Genomic DNA, 16,119 nt, shown 5'->3' on the forward strand with positions numbered 1-16,119 from the left:
ACGCAGACACACACAGCACACTCACACACGTGCAGGTGTGCAAACCCTTGCAACACATAGAGAGCCACACAGCCCCTTGCACACTCACACACATGTACAGGTGCACACCCTTGCACATTCATGTGCACATGCCCTTGCACACTCACATGTGCACAAACAAGCACGTGGACACACATGCCACTCATGCTCACACTTGTGCACACACACAGTCACACACATGAACATTGACACAAATGCAGTTCACATACACAGATATGTGCACACACACTCCCACACATGCAGCACACACACAGACACCCCCTGCACTCACACGTGCACTTACACACACACACACGCACCGTGACACTCACCTGCCCACACCCGCCACATGTGCCGCCCCATGCAACCATGGGCGCGTGTTTACACACACAGACACACACACGTGTACAGCGACACACACAGCTGCACACTCCCGCACACACACACTCACACACACACATGCACACAGTGGCACACACACCTGCACACTCTCTCTCTCCCACACACACACGTGCACTCTACACACACACACTCACACGCATGTAAACACAGCGACAGCCACCCCCCACCGCTCCCCACATGTGCACGCTCCCGCGTGTGTATTTACACACACACATCTGTACACAGTGACACACACACGCACACACACGTACACACACAGACACACACACAGACACCCAGAAACACACACAGACACACACAGACACACAGACACACACACACACAGAGACACACACACAGACACACAGACACACACAGACACACACAGACACACACACACACTCACACACACAGACACACACACACACACACACACACACTCACACACTCACACCCACCCCCAGACATGCACACCCAGACACACAGACAGACACACAGATACACACACACCCAGACACACACGCACACACACTCACACACACACACACACAGACACCCAGACACCCAGACACACACCCAGAGACGCACACAGACAGACACACAGACACACAGACACACACACACTCACACACATACACACACCCAGACACACACACACAGACACACACACACAGACACAGACACACAGACACACACACACACACAGAGACACACACTCACACACACACACACAGACACACACCCAGAGACGCACACAGACACACACACACACCCACCCCCAGACACGCACACACAGACACACACACAGACACCCAGACACACACACACACACAGAGACACACACAGACACACAGACAGACACACAGACACACAGACAGACACACACCCAGACACACACACACACACACACTCACACACACACACACACACAGACACACACCCAGAGACGCACACAGACACACACACACACACACAGACAGACACACAGACAGACACACAGACACACACAGACACACACAGACACACACACTCACATACACACACACACAGACACACAGACACCCAGAGACACACCCAGAGACGCACACAGACACACACACACACAGACAGACACACTCACACACTCACACTCACACACACAGACACCCAGACACACACTCACACACTCACACTCTCTCACACTCACACTCACACTCTCACACTCACACTCACACACACACTCACACTCACACACACCCAGACACACTCACACACTCACACTCACACTCTCTCACGCTCTCTCACCCGCTCCCGCTCCCGTCCCCTCCCCCGCCGCCCACGTGCAGCCCCGCACGCGCCGCCGCCCCCCTCGCTCCCCTCCCACGCCCCCCATTCGCGGCCCCCTCGCTCCGCCCCTCGGCGTCTGCCCCGCCCCCGCGCCAACACCGCCCAATGGGCGCCGCCGCCTCGCGCCGCCCCCGCCCGCGCTCTTAAGCGGCTCCAATGCCCGGGCGGCGGCCGCGCCTCCGCCCCGCTCTGCTCCGCGCCCCGCGCCCCGCGCAGCGCCCCGGCCCCGCCGCCCGCCCGCACGGCCCCGCCGCCCCGGCCCCGCCATGGACACCGGCAGCAAGGTGAGCCCGCGCCCCCCCGCCCTGCGTTACACAACCCCCCGGCCGCCCCCGCGCGCGGCCCCGCCGCCCCCGCACACGCGCGGCTGTCGCCGCCACCCGCGAACACCTTTTTGCGTTATTTTTTACCCTAAACCTGAGTGGAGCCGCTCCCGAAAGAGCGGCTGATGCCGGCTCAGCGTCTCGTAGCGCGCTCGGCAGCCACTTTTGGGCTCCCCCCCCCCCCCCCCCCCCGGAAATGCGGAACCGCGAGGGAGCGACCCAAAACTGTCCCTTTTGACCCTATTTCGGGGGAGGTGGCCCCAGAGCCCGGCAAGGGCCGAGGTGGCTTTTGGGGGGTGCGAGGTTGGGATGACGCCGCCGGGACCCTCCGGATCCCCGCAGTGTTGGGGCTCAGCTGGGCACATCCCGCCTGGAGCTCCTGACCCAATTCCTATTAATTTATCCCAAACTGTGAGTTATTAAATGCTCTGAGCTCGCCCGGCCGCTCGGCAGCGGCCGGGATCCCCCAACACCCTCCCCATCCCAAATTAATTGATTTATGATTAATTTGGGGGGGTTAAAGCCCAAAACGATCCTGGTGGTTAATTCCAGCAGGTCACTGTTATCAACCCCTATTTGCTTCATCCCAACCACTAAAACATTCCCGTCCTCCCAAACATTCCCATCTGGGAGCGGTTGGGATAAATCCAAGTGGTTTTTTTGGGGGTGAGGGATCGGGGGGATGTGTTTAGAAATTGACTGCGTGGCGGCACGAAGTGTAATAACCCCCCAAATCGTGATTTTATCCTAATTAAAGATGTGACGGGAACGATCTCCCTTGGTATTCCCCCCCCCCCCCCCCATTAAACATGAACTACACAATTTTCTTAAATTTAATGGATCTATATCAATCTCTGTATATGTATCTCCTAATTTTAAATGATTTTGTTCCGAGCCGGCTCGCCCGCAGCGCCTGTTTTCCAGGATGAGTGGTGGGATTGGGGGTGGGAGCCGGGAACGTGCCGGCCGGCAGCGCGGTGATGGGGGCAGGAATCAAACACAAATTTGGTCTCATACCCAAATCCTGCGCACTTTAACTCCCGGCTTCCCGAATGGAGTCGGAGTCGCGTTCCCGCTGCTTTTCCAGCTCTGTAACTCCCCGCCTTGGATGGATTTGGGTTAGAAATGATTAATTTTTGTAAAGGTAATTAATCGCAGGGCTGATTTGCCAAGCGCTGATGGGCAACACTTCCATCCAGAGTGTGTTTTGCATGGAAGAAAACCGGATTTTTCATGGAAGCAGCTGGCGGTTGGGAGGTGGGGGACTAACTCCCACCCCCAATCCCCTTGAAATTTAATAATTAATATTATTAACCCAGGATGGTTTTTTTGGTTTTTTTGTTTTTCTTTTTGTTGCACATTCCGTGTGTATTTTCCAGCTCATTCCATGCAAAAACGTCTCCCATGCTTGTCGCAGTTGCAAAACTCGCCGGGATCGTGTCGCCGTCCCTGGATGACCTTTAAGTAGGGAAGAAAAATAAATAAAAAAATCACATTCCGCCACTCCGATGCTTCTTCCCATCCCCCCGGTTCTCTCCCAAATCCCACCCCGTCCCCACAGTGCCAGTGTGACCCCCAAATTCTCTGGGTTTAAGTCCCCTCCTGTGGGTTTGGAGTGGATTTTTTTCCAGTTTTCGGTGGGGGTGCGAGCTTTTCCCGTGTTGGGAGGCAGCTGCAGCTGTGTTGTCCATGTGCCCTCGCTCCCAGGAATGTGCAAATGAGTGTGCAAGGGGCTGCACCCACTCCCCACATCCCCTCTTCCACCCCTGGTTGGGAGCACTCGGGAGCAGCCTCTGGGCTGCTGCTTAAATCCTCATGGATCATTTTAATGGTGTCTTTGTCATGTGGATTTTCCCAAAATTCCCTTGTGGGACCCCCTTTTTTTAACTATTATTTTGATTTTTAAGGAATTATTATTTTTTTCTTGCTCCATAGGACAGATAGCATCCCAAAATCCTCCATGACAGAGTGACAAAAGAATTTGAATTCCCTCCTAAGACTCTTTTTAAAAAAATATTGTTTTAAAGGAATAAGTAATTTCTGTGTTTCATGAGGCAGCAGCATCCCCAAACCCTCCATGGTGGAGTAAAAAAAATGGGATATCCTCCTGGGACCTTTTTTTTTCATGTTATTGCTAATTTGCTTTTAAAGAAATTATTAATTCACTTGATCCGTGAAACAATCAGCATCCTAAAATTGCCCAAATCCTTCTGCACTGGAGTAAAAAAAGTTCAAATTCCCTTCTGGGACACTTTTTTTTTTAGTGCTATTTTGAAGGAATTATGAATTCCCTTTTTCCATGAAGCAGCAGCATCCCAAAATCCTCCATGCTGGAGTGACAAAAGTTGGAATTCCCTGCTGGGCCACTCTTTTAATATCTTTGTATTAATATTTCAGTTTTATTATTATTTTGCTTTTAAAGGGATTATTCATTCCCTTGATCCATGAGGTGGTCTGTATCCCAAAGTCTTTCCAGGCTGGAGGATAAAAAAAAAAAGGCTTGAAAATAGAGTTGTAAAGCCCAAGGCAGCAGGTCTGGGGGGCCCTGTCACCCCCCCACCCCGGTCCTCCTCGGAGTGTCCTGGCTTCCGTGTTGGAGCTGGGGAGGAAGCAGGAAGCAGCTAAGAAGAAAACAAATACTCTAAATTCATTAAAATTCTGGCTTTCCTATAACATAGAGGAATTATTAGGGATAAAGCCTGGAGTTTGGGGTCTAGTCGGGCTTAAGTAAGTTTATTTTTTGGAAATAAGAGGGAATTTGTCCCAAAATTCCTGATAAAGCTGTTTTTCCTGCAAGGAGTTAAAAAATCTCCCCACAGCCCCACGTGGGGTTTGGCAGGAACTGCTTGGGCAAAGCTGCCCTTAAGAATCTACTTTTTCATTTATTTAATTATTTTTTTTCCCCCCAAACTTGCCTTTAATGGCGACGTTCAAGCCGAAAGGCTCCCGGATCCGAGCCGGGCAGCGTGTTTGGAACAGGGAAGGGAGCGGCAGGAGCTGACTCACCCTGACCCTACTCGGGAATAGCCTCCAAAAAGCAATTTTCCTGCCAGTTTTACCCTTTCATCTCTTCAAACTGCTGGAATTTAATCAAAATACAAGGTTTTTGTTCTGGAATTTAATCCAAAAATCTTTTTTATTTTCTTTTTTAGTAGCCATGAAAAGTTCTCTTTTTCTAAATGTTAAAATGGAAAAATGAATTTAATTTTTTTTTTTTTCTTTTTTTGGGTAGTGGCTGGTGTGGGAGCATCAAGGTGTTGTTACCTCTCACCTTCCTGGAGCAAAGTTCATCCGGCTGCTGCATCCTCATCTTTGCAGCCGTGACTCACCTGTGCTCGCCCTACCTAGGGGAGCGCCTGGCAGCTCCCGGGGTGCCCTTTAGCCAGGAAAAGGCAAAATCAGGACCCAAACAAATCAGGGTGATCCCCGAAAAGCAAAGGAAAATCACCCCACCCCAAAACCTCCCAATTCCCCCCCAGTCCACTCAAATCTCCAAAATCCCTCATTTTTTAATGAGGTTTCCCCAAGCAACAGGTGCTTTCAGCATTCCCATCCTAGGTTTTTGGGGGATGGATAAGGTCACAGTTAGAATTGTGGTGTTTTTGGGGCTTTTTTTGTGTTTTTTTGGGATACCACCAACTTCCCAGCCTGTTTGTGCCCTCCCAACTGCGGCGTTTTCTCCTTGGGGTGGATTTATTCTGAAGCACTGACCAAATCCAAGTGCCAGAACCTCCCTGATTAGTTGTGTTGGGGCCAAGCCTAATTAATGAGCTTCATTAAGGGGCCTGGCTTCATTCCCTCTGCTTTTTCCCTGGGAACTTTCACGCGGAGGGAGGTGGTGGCCGGAGTGGCAAGGTCAGGGAGCAGCATTAATTCCATTATTAAAAGAGGAAAACGGTTCTTAAATACAAAAAATATCCTTTTGGTGGGGAAATTGGAGTCACCCCTCCTCATTTAGATGGGATCTGAGACATCGATCCCTTGGGAATATTAATCCAAGACCCCATGGAAGCATCCTTGGGGGTGACATGTTGGTACTTAGGGAGGACCACCCCCTTTCACCCCCCAACCCCCCCCCTCAAATTAAGGGGTTTATAAATTTCACGTGGCTCATCCCAAAGCTGATTAAGTGGGAATGTCGGATCCTGGTTCTAGTGCCGGGAAAATCTCCTGCTTGGGATAATTGGGCCTCTAACGAAGGTGGCCCAAGCGCTGGCCTGCCCTGACCCTGCTCCCGAACAAGGCTCTGATTGTTGCTCCAGCTCAGGCGGGAGGAAGAGGAGGCCTGGGAAGGCTTTGCCAGCTAACCAGGATTTTGCTCAGCGACTCTTAATTAGACTCTGATGGAAAACCTTTGTTAGTGACAGCTTCCCGGAGCATCCTCGGCCGTGAGTGCACGGAGGCTCTGCCGTGGCCCGGGAGCGGCCGGTGCTGGCCCGGAGCCTGATGCTCATGTGGAGCCTCCGAGGGGACCCTTGGAGCTCAGATAACACCTCCGGCCCACTCCAGGGCCGAAATTCCTGGAATCCCCCAAACCATGGGGTTTTTTTAACTCCCAAAATGACATTTTTATTATTATTTTTCCCCCTCAGCGCCAAAAAAAGTGAGTTTTCTCTTTTATCCTGAATATTCGTACTCGCCGCCTTCCCAGCATCCCGTGCAGCGCCCTGGGATCGCTCTGGTGGGGGAGACAGGGCTGCGGGGATCCCAGATTTAACCCCTTTTCCGTGTTTTCTGGCAGATGACGGCTCGCTTGATGCTGGCTGTGGGAGGAGCGGTGCTGGGCTCCCTCCAGTTTGGATACAACACCGGCGTCATCAACGCCCCGCAGAAGGTGAGTGCTCCCAGAGCCCTCCGGAGGGAAATTCCAGCCCCTCTGTCGCAAAATTCCACACCTCCCCCTGCCCCGTGTCTGAAAACAAACCAGCCTCCGCTGCCAGCCTGGCTAAAATAGTACATCCCGCTAGGCAGCTTAGGGCTGTAATGGGATTTGAGAGGGAGTTATTTAGCTCCAGCCTTCCCAGGAGAATTTGTTTCCTCCTTGCTTGGCATTTTTGCTGGGAAAAATCCCAGCAATGCCTGCAGGATGCTCTCTGGGTGTGGCCTGTGGAACTTTTAACCTCGGCTCTTAGTGAAGGTTTGGTAGTTAGTTAAGGTTTGAGTCATCCCAAGTGGCTGCTCCGGACAGAGAGCCCCTACCTCGGAGTTTTGCATCCCGGCACAACATCCCGGGAGGAGAGGGGGTTGGCTGGGAAGTGCTGTAAGGGGAATGGAGCGAAGGAGGTGTTGGCTCCTCCCCTAATGTAATGCCAGGACCCTCCAGCTGCTGGTAGATACCCGTGGGCCATGGAAAATGGCCACATGACTTTTCCCAAATTTGGTGTCTGTTTGAGGTGTTAAAGACTTGGAAAATTATCTCAGGCTTCCCATGTGGTACGTGCCCAGGTGTTCCCTGGGCACAGCTCTTGTGCTGGGATAAGGTGTGGAGGGACAGCCTGGGCTCTGGCAGGAGCCCCAAGTGTCACCACCCCAAAGAATTCAACCCACCAGGGCAGAATCCAGCAGCCAGAGTTTAATCCCATCCCAGTGGATGGCTCTGGAATGTTGCCTCAAACACTGGGAAAACTCCTCATGGGAGAGAAGACCCCGTGGAAAAATTCCCCAGGCCCCATCAGTGTGGCAAGAGGAAAAAAACAGGAATTTGTTCGAGGTGTTGCATTATCTGGTATTGAATCCCGCAATTCGGTTTCTGGGGCTGGAGGCTGCAGCTCCCACCCAGAACCTGCAGGGCGCTGCTGAAGGCATCAACCTCCTAAAATATCCTGATGCCTCCTTGCTTTCACGTGGACTGGTCTGATGTTGGGCATGTTCATTCTTGGGTGGCCCTAAGCACCGTGCCTGGGAGACAGGCAATGGAGCAGTGTTTGAACCGTTGGAGCTGGGAAATCCCTGGGATTGCACTGAGGAGCTGCTCCCCGGCATCTGCCCTCATTTTCCCAAGCTCTGGCACTGTGGGAAGCAGGAATGCTGTGATCACCACCCTGGTCAGAGCCCATCCCAGGAGTTTCCCTGGACTGAAGGATTTCTCTTCATCCTCTCACAGCTGGCTGCTCTGGGTGACATGGGCAGGGATCAGCTGTGAGCTTCCCATGGGACTGAGCTCCTGTGCCCACAGTCCCCAGCAAATCCAGACTCTCCTGATGGGTGTTGCCACAGTTTTCCTCATGATTTTGGGTATGAATCCCTGGGGCTCAGGCCAGGAGGAGTCATGTGGTGCAGGACAAGTCACCTGTGTTGGGTGGAAGGATTTGGGATGCTCCATGTGGGAGCATGAAGGCAGATGGGATGAGGGTCATCCTGGGCAGCAGGATGTGCTGGACACAGGGGGTCATCCCAGCTTTAAGAATGGGGACACATAAAGTGTGGGTTTTGGATAGGGACACGTTACTGTGCAGGACTGGAATGCATTGGAATTGGAATGGGGGTGCATTGGGATAAACTGGGGCACAGGATTGGGATGCAGGACGGGGATGCATGGAGGTGCAGGACTGGGACAGGAATGCCTCAGGATGCACTGGGGCACAGGATGGGGATGCACTGGGATAAACTGGAGTGAAAGGTTGGGATGAGGATGCACAGGGATGCAGAGTTGGCATGGGGATGCATTGAGATGCATCCAAGCACAGGACTGCACTGGTATTGGGATTCATGGAACTGCAGGATAGGGATGCATCACAATGCTCAGCTGAAAAGGGGGGTAAAAGCCCCAGTTTTAGGGACAACAATTTTTTTTTTCACCCATCTCCCTTTAAACCCATTTTTCATCCCTTCCTCTGCCCCAAAAAATACTGGACTCTTCAAAGCATCCCTTTTTTCAGGAGGAAGGGGGCAGGAGGGGGTGTTATTTTCAGAGATCCCCTGGCTCTACTGAGAGCCTGAGCCAGCCCGAACTTCTCCAATAATCCAATCAATTATTTAGTTTGGGGATGTTGGGAAAAGGGGGAAAAGCATCCAAACCTCCAGGTGAAACAGAAGGGAACAAAATCACTTAAATATGGCAACTCTAATGGTTTTCCTTTTCCTTTGGAAAAGGAACAACTCAGAAAAATGATACTACTGGGACTTGTATCCAGTGCAGTGTGAATTTCTTGTGCTGTCTCTGCCAGGGCTCCTGTTTGGGCTTGGATGGATGGGAAAAGTGGAAAGTGAAGCACGATGGTGTAAGCAGTGAATTGGGAGTGGAACCCTTCAGAACAGCAGAGTCTTGGAGCCACCTGAGGCCCAGCAGAGCAGGGAATCTCTGCAATTTCTGCTCCTTCCAACTTGGGTTGGTGGGGTGTTATGGAGCCCTTTGCTTTGGTGGTTTGGGGATGACTGACCCTTAAATCATGGTATTATGAAGGATTTGGGTTGGAAGGGACCTTTAAAGGGTCATTTAGGCCATTTCCCAGCCATGGGCAGGGACGGGAAGTTGGTGAAGCTACCAGTGATGGGCTGGCTTTAAAAATACATTAAAAGTGTACAAAATGCATATAAATGTATATATTTTGTATATAAGTGTATACTTTTTGTGTATAAAAATATACCAAACTTATATAAAATCATCAAAAATTTATATAAAACCCCCTAAAATTCACAAACCAGGCTGTTCTTAGTGTTTAAAACCAAGGCCTGTGTTGGGTGTTGGCATCACAGTCCTGCAGAACCATGGCAGAGATTGTGTGTTATGGAATTCTTGGGGGAAAAAAACCTGGAAATCCAGCTCCGGGAGTATCCAAGGGGATGGGAACTGCCCTGTGTTCCTTCCCTTCCTCTGCGGGGCTGGCACATCTCTGCCTCCTGCCCTGCCCTGGGGAGCAGCGTGACCTCCCCGTGCCCGCCCGGCGAGTTTTGGCAGCGCAGTCTCTCCCTCTCCGGGCAGGGTGAGTCCAGAACCCGTCCGGCTGCATTTCCCCCACGTATCCCAGCAGGTTCCCTCCCTTGGGCTGGAGTCGAGCCTCGACCGGCGGCTCTGGTGATGGTGACGCATTGTCTTGTGAGCCGCGGTGGCCGCGGGGACTCGTCCCTCTGGTGGCACGGCTGAAGTGGGGGCGGGTTTGATGCGTGGTTTGGTTTCTCTCCTTGTTTTCCAGGTGATTGAGGATTTCTACAACCGCACGTGGCTGTACCGATACCAGGAGCCCATCAGCCCTGCCACCCTTACCACGCTCTGGTCCCTCTCTGTTGCCATCTTCTCTGTTGGGGGCATGATTGGCTCCTTCTCTGTGGGTCTCTTTGTCAATCGCTTTGGAAGGTGAGCTCTGAGCCTGCTGGATCCCTGGTGGATCACTCAGTGGGGAGGTTGTGCTGCCTCACCCCACCCTGGCGTTCCAGGACTGCCAAGGGCTGATGTTTGGGTTCTCCTGGTGTTCCTCATCTCTCTCCTCCATCCCTCTCCAGACGCAATTCCATGCTGATGTCCAACATTCTAGCCTTTGTGTCAGCTGTCCTCATGGGCTTCTCCAAGATGGCTTTTTCCTTTGAGATGCTCATCCTTGGCCGCTTCATCATCGGCCTCTACTCTGGCCTCACCACGGGTTTCGTGCCCATGTATGTGGGTGAGGTGTCCCCCACTGCCCTGCGGGGGGCCTTGGGGACCTTCCACCAGCTTGGCATTGTCCTGGGCATCCTCATCGCACAGGTGAGCACTGGAGAATGTTTTGGGGGGGGGGGGTGGGGTTCCCCCTTTTTTTTGATCCTGACACTCATCAGGGCCTGCAGGGATGAGGTGCTGTGGATCTGCACAGCCTTTCAGGTGGAGCTGGGGTGGGAGGGGTGGAACTGGAGCTCAGCAGGAGCAGGGTTGCTGTGGGATCTGAAGGTTTGGGATGGGCAGCATCAGGATGTTGACATCTGTTGGCCACCTGGAAGCAGCAGAGGAGTCCCTCCAATGGATGTCCCAGCTTGGAGTGCACCATGAATTGCAGAGTCGTGTCCAACCAGGACTTTTCCAGCTGGGTTGGGTGGCTCAATCCCTCTTCTCCTCTTCAGGTGTTTGGTTTGGACTTGATCATGGGAAACGACTCTCTCTGGCCACTGCTGCTGGGCTTCATCTTCGTTCCTGCCCTGCTACAGTGCATCATCCTGCCCTTTGCCCCCGAGAGCCCCCGGTTCCTGCTCATCAACCGCAACGAGGAGAACAAAGCCAAGAGTGGTGAGTGACTCCTCCACAGGGCCCATCCTGGCACGGAGGGTCCTCGGCATCTCCTGACCCCACCTCTCCTTCTCAGTCCTCAAGAAGCTGCGGGGCACAACGGACGTGAGCAGCGACCTGCAGGAGATGAAGGAGGAGAGCCGGCAGATGATGAGGGAGAAGAAGGTCACCATCATGGAGCTGTTCCGCTCACCCATGTACCGCCAGCCCATCCTCATCGCCATTGTCCTGCAGCTCTCCCAGCAGCTTTCAGGGATCAATGCGGTGAGTCTGGGTGGGATCTGAATGACAGGGGTTGGCTTGGTTCACCCAGAGCTCCAGGACCTGACTGTGGCACCTCCCTGCCCTTTGTAGGTCTTCTACTACTCCACCAGCATCTTTGAGAAGGCGGGGGTGGAGCAGCCTGTCTACGCCACCATTGGCTCTGGTGTGGTGAACACAGCCTTCACCGTGGTCTCAGTGAGTTTTGGGGCCTCCCCGGATCTCTCCAGGGAAGGTGGGAGAAGGGGCCTTTCCTGCAAGCTGGAGAGGTGCTGATGGGCCATGTCCATCCCACAGCTGTTCGTGGTGGAACGAGCCGGGCGCAGGACCCTGCACCTCATCGGGCTGGCAGGGATGGCTGGATGTGCCATTCTCATGACCATCGCCCTCACACTGCTGGTGAGTGCTGGGGAGGCTGGGAGGAGGAGGAGGTTGAAGAGGGATGGTTGGAGTGGAGGAATGACTTATTCCTCCTTGAGGTGATGGCTGAGCACTCAGTTCCCATTGTCACATCTCTCCTGAGCTCCCAGAATTCCAGTTTCCAGCTCATGGCTCCTCTGCCAGCACCAGCTGAGGCGTCCAGGTGACATGTTCCCTTCACGGCACTGACCTTCTTCCTTTCCCTTGGCCTAGGACCAAATGCCCTGGATGTCCTACCTCAGCATTGTGGCCATCTTTGGGTTTGTGGCCTTCTTTGAGATCGGCCCAGGCCCCATCCCATGGTTCATCGTGGCAGAGCTGTTCAGCCAAGGCCCCCGTCCCGCCGCTTTCGCCGTGGCTGGGCTCTCCAACTGGACCTCCAACTTCATCGTGGGAATGGGCTTCCAGTACATTGAGGTAATCACAGCTGGAATACTGGGGGAGGGGGGGGTGTGACTGGGGATACAGGAATCTGGGAGTCCCAGGGGATCCCAGGAATCCTCCAGGGGAGTCTCAGTCCCACCCTTTGAGGCTGTGTTGGTTCAGGGTGGATCCAGATCCCAGTTCTGGATCAGGGATGGAAAGAGTGTCCAGCTGGATCCCCATGCCAGACTTCAGTGCAGGATCCCATTGCTGGACCCTGCTGCCAAATCCAAATCCTGGGTCTGGTTGCTGGTTCCTGGTGCTGGATCACGTTGCCAGATTTTGGTGTGGTGTCCTGGTGTCAGATCTTGGTGCCAAATCCTGCTGCTGGATCCCAGTGTTGAATTCCAGGGCCACATCCTTGAGTCCTAAAACCTGGGCTGAGGTGGTTTGGTTGGGTTAAGGTCCCTTGGGAAGGAGGACTTGAGCTGGAACTGGACTCAGTGTTCCTTATGGAACTTGAGATGTTCCTTGAAAGGAGGACCTGGGTCTTGGATGGCCATGGCAGGTGTGGGCAGGGTGGTACCAGCTGATCCTTCAGCCATGGCCCATCGCTCTGAGTCCAGAGAGGGGAACAGGGCTGGGGAAGGGGCTGGAGCACCAGGAGCAGCTGAGGGAACTGGTGGGGCTCCACCTGGAGAAAAGGAGGCTCAAGGGAGACCTTCTGGTTCTCCACAGCTCCCTGACAGGAGGGGGCACCTGGCAGGAGTCAGGCTCTGCTCCCAGGAAACAAGGGACAGGAGGAGAGGAAAGGTCCCCAAGCTGTGCCAGGGGAGGTTTAGATTGGATATTGAGAAAATTTCTTCATGAAAAGGGTGGTCAGGGAGGTGGTGGAGTCACAATCCCTGGAAGTGCTCAAAAACATGTGGATGTGGCATTTGGGGACATGGGTTAGGGGTGGATCTGGCAGTGCTGGGTTGGTGGTTGGACTCGATCTTGGCAGGCTTTTCCAGCCTCAACAACTCCATGATTCTGTGACCTCCATCCATGCACTCACGTCCCCCTTTCCCTTCAATCCCAGCAACTCTGCGGCTCCTACGTCTTCATCATCTTCACGGTGCTGCTCGTGCTCTTCTTCATCTTCACCTACTTCAAGGTGCCGGAGACCAAAGGCCGGACCTTCGACGAGATTGCCTCGGGCTTCCGGCAGGGTGGGGCTGGCCAGAGCGACAAGACCCCGGACGAGTTCCACAGCCTGGGCGCTGACTCGCAGGTGTAACCGGGACCCCCGGCACCACCGCCCCCCGAATCTGGGGGGACTTTTTAAAACACTTTGTACAGACCCCAGGCAGGAGGGAGTGGGGGGGGTCCGGCTCCGATGCCCCTTCTCCAGCCTCCCCCAGTGGTTTATTGGGGACAGACTGACCTATTTTATTATAATTTTTTTTTCTGCTAGAAATGATTTTTATTTTATTTTTTAGCTGGTTTTGCGTCCAAGATTTCAAAGCCAATAGGTGTTTTATAAACCCAGCCATGCAGCCTCCACCAGCAGGAGGGCAATTCCCTGTTTTTTATTAACGATGCAATAGTTATTTAACAGAAAATCACATAGAGGAAGTTTTTTAAAAGCTGGAAACTTATTTTTTAACATTCTAATCATAGAGGAAAAAAAAAATCACATAAATTGACTAAATCTAATATTTTTTTAAAAAAAAACTACCAAGAAAATGAGTCATTTTTTAAAGTCTCCTTGATTTCAAGCCCCGCAGTGGGTTCGTGGACGGGGACCTCCCGCCCGGGGCAGCGTGGAGGACGGAGCCGTCCGGATGGATCGGTTGGAAAGGTCAATCCCTTGCCACAGGCTCCTCTCCTTTCGCCTGAATTCCAGCTGGGAGGGGAAAATGGGAGGGGGATGTGTTCTTGTTGAATTTTGGGATTAATCTCGGCAATATTTGCCCGACAGTGAAGCGCCAGCGGCAGCCGCACACGACAACATCCCCCTCCATCACCACCCCCATCCTGGGAGTCACCAAAATCCAGCACTGCATGGATACAGCCGTTTCCTGCTCTGTGTATAGACTGGAAGATATTTATATTATATATATTTTTGTTCAATGGTTGTTAATAGTAGACATTTAAGTTATAGCATTTCTGATTTGACAAGCCAAGTACTGTAAATATTCTTGGAGTATATTCACACTGTATAATGTATACAAAAGGTACAGAAAAAGGTTATAGTTTCTATAGCAACTAAGAAAAAAAAGCTTGTACATGGTTAGGATGACTTTTGTATAGTTCTGCACTGTAGTTGTATCTATTGCACTGAATTTCAGGCTGTAGTATATTAAAGAAAAAAAATACACATGAGAAATACTGTCCTTTTCAAACAAAACTGAAAACACACACAAAAAAAAAAAGCATTTCCCTGAGTGCAGCTGGTGTGGGAGCTCCTGGCACATTCCCAAAGCCACAGGGAGGGTTGGTTTTTTTTGTTTGTGTTGGGTGGGGTTTTTTTGTTGTTGTTGTTTGTTTGTTTGTTTTTTTTTTTTTAATAGTATCTTTTTTTTAACTTATTTGTCTGGTTTGGAAGTGATGACACTTGACCACACGTGAAAGAAAAATAAAGGTTGGGGGCGGGGGGAGTAAAATAAATCTCTTTAAAAATGCCCGTGCTCAGCTGGTTGTGGCACAGCTGCGCCAAGCTGGGGGGGTGTGTGTGGGTTTTTTTTTTAAGCAAATCCCTGCAGTCAAGTGCTAAGGGGAAGGTGTGTGGTGTGAACAATAAAGGAGAATGTGAGCAGCCACCCAGCCCTGGTGTCCTGTGCCTTTATTTCTTGGAGCCAGACTTTCCCTGCCCTGCCAGGGATGGGGGGGAGGTTCTGGGAGTGCGTGTCCCTGCAAAGCTTTTTCCACCACGGGAACGACTCACCTGGTTGCAAAATACCTGCTCTGGGTGTACAACCTGATTTTAATTGCCTGGAGCAGCCTGGGCTGGGATCACGGGGGTGCCCTGGCTGGAGCTGTCCTGCCCTGTGGATCCCAAACCTGCTCCCCTGGCCTGGGACAGAGCTTTAGTCATGCCACGAGCACCTGAGCAAGGGCAGGGAGGGAGGAGGTTGCTGCTGCTCTGTGGATTTGGTTTTTTCACCTTCAGCTGAGAAGGTGCCAAGAACTGCAAGCCCAAACACTTTCGGGCAAAGAAATGCTGATCTTGGTCACTTCAGGCTTTTTTCTATTTATTGAAGCAGCTCTTTGCCCTGCAGGGCGCACACTGGGCATGGCTGTTGCAGTGTCTTTTACAGCTCCCCAGAATGTTCTTTCTGTGCCCAGAGCTCCTCTCCTCACTCTGCTGTTTAATTCCTGGCTCCAGGAGATGCTCAGCCCTGCACAACCTTCATTTCCAGGCTGGGTTTGTTTTGTTGAACATCCAGAGCAGCCACATGGTCCCACAGGCTCAGCCTGGGAGCACTGGAAGGATTACAGCCATGACCAAGCTCCAAATCCCTGGTGACCCAAATCCCTGTGCCCTGGGGCACCCCCAACATCCCCCGCCCCACAGAGGTGGTCATTCCAGCCCCTTCCAGCACTCCCACCCCATGGAGATGACCATTTCAGCCCCTTCCAATATCCCCCACCCCATGGAGGTGGTTATTCCACACCTGATGAGGTGGAGAAGCCACCAGCATCTCCCACAGGAGTGTTGGGAGGTCTCCTAGCCCTTCCCCAGGCCTGGGCCGTGCACCCCGAGCAGCCTCATCCCACCCCCTGGAATGGAACATGGCTGAACCTGCGCTTTTCCAGCAGCAGCAATCCCTGCTAATTGCTCAGGCCCCA

General features: G+C 52.6%; 1 protein-coding gene across 1 annotated transcript; it reads left to right on the plus strand.

Annotated features, from left to right (window-relative positions):
- Positions 1-1,957: 1,957 nt before the first annotated feature.
- Positions 1,958-15,093, plus strand: SLC2A1 (solute carrier family 2 member 1). The gene is made up of 10 exons (XM_082295906.1): positions 1,958-2,009; positions 6,790-6,882; positions 10,181-10,341; positions 10,488-10,728; positions 11,079-11,241; positions 11,318-11,505; positions 11,596-11,700; positions 11,800-11,901; positions 12,136-12,339; positions 13,367-15,093. Exons 1-10 carry the CDS (start codon positions 1,992-1,994, stop codon positions 13,562-13,564), a joined length of 1,473 nt encoding a protein of 490 aa, XP_082152032.1. The 5' UTR covers positions 1,958-1,991; the 3' UTR covers positions 13,565-15,093.
- Positions 15,094-16,119: the final 1,026 nt, after the last annotated feature.

The sequence above is a fragment of the Coloeus monedula genome, assembly GCF_965178545.1.
Source record: "Coloeus monedula genome assembly, chromosome: 22".
NCBI classification, from domain to species: Eukaryota; Metazoa; Chordata; class Aves; order Passeriformes; family Corvidae; genus Coloeus; species Coloeus monedula.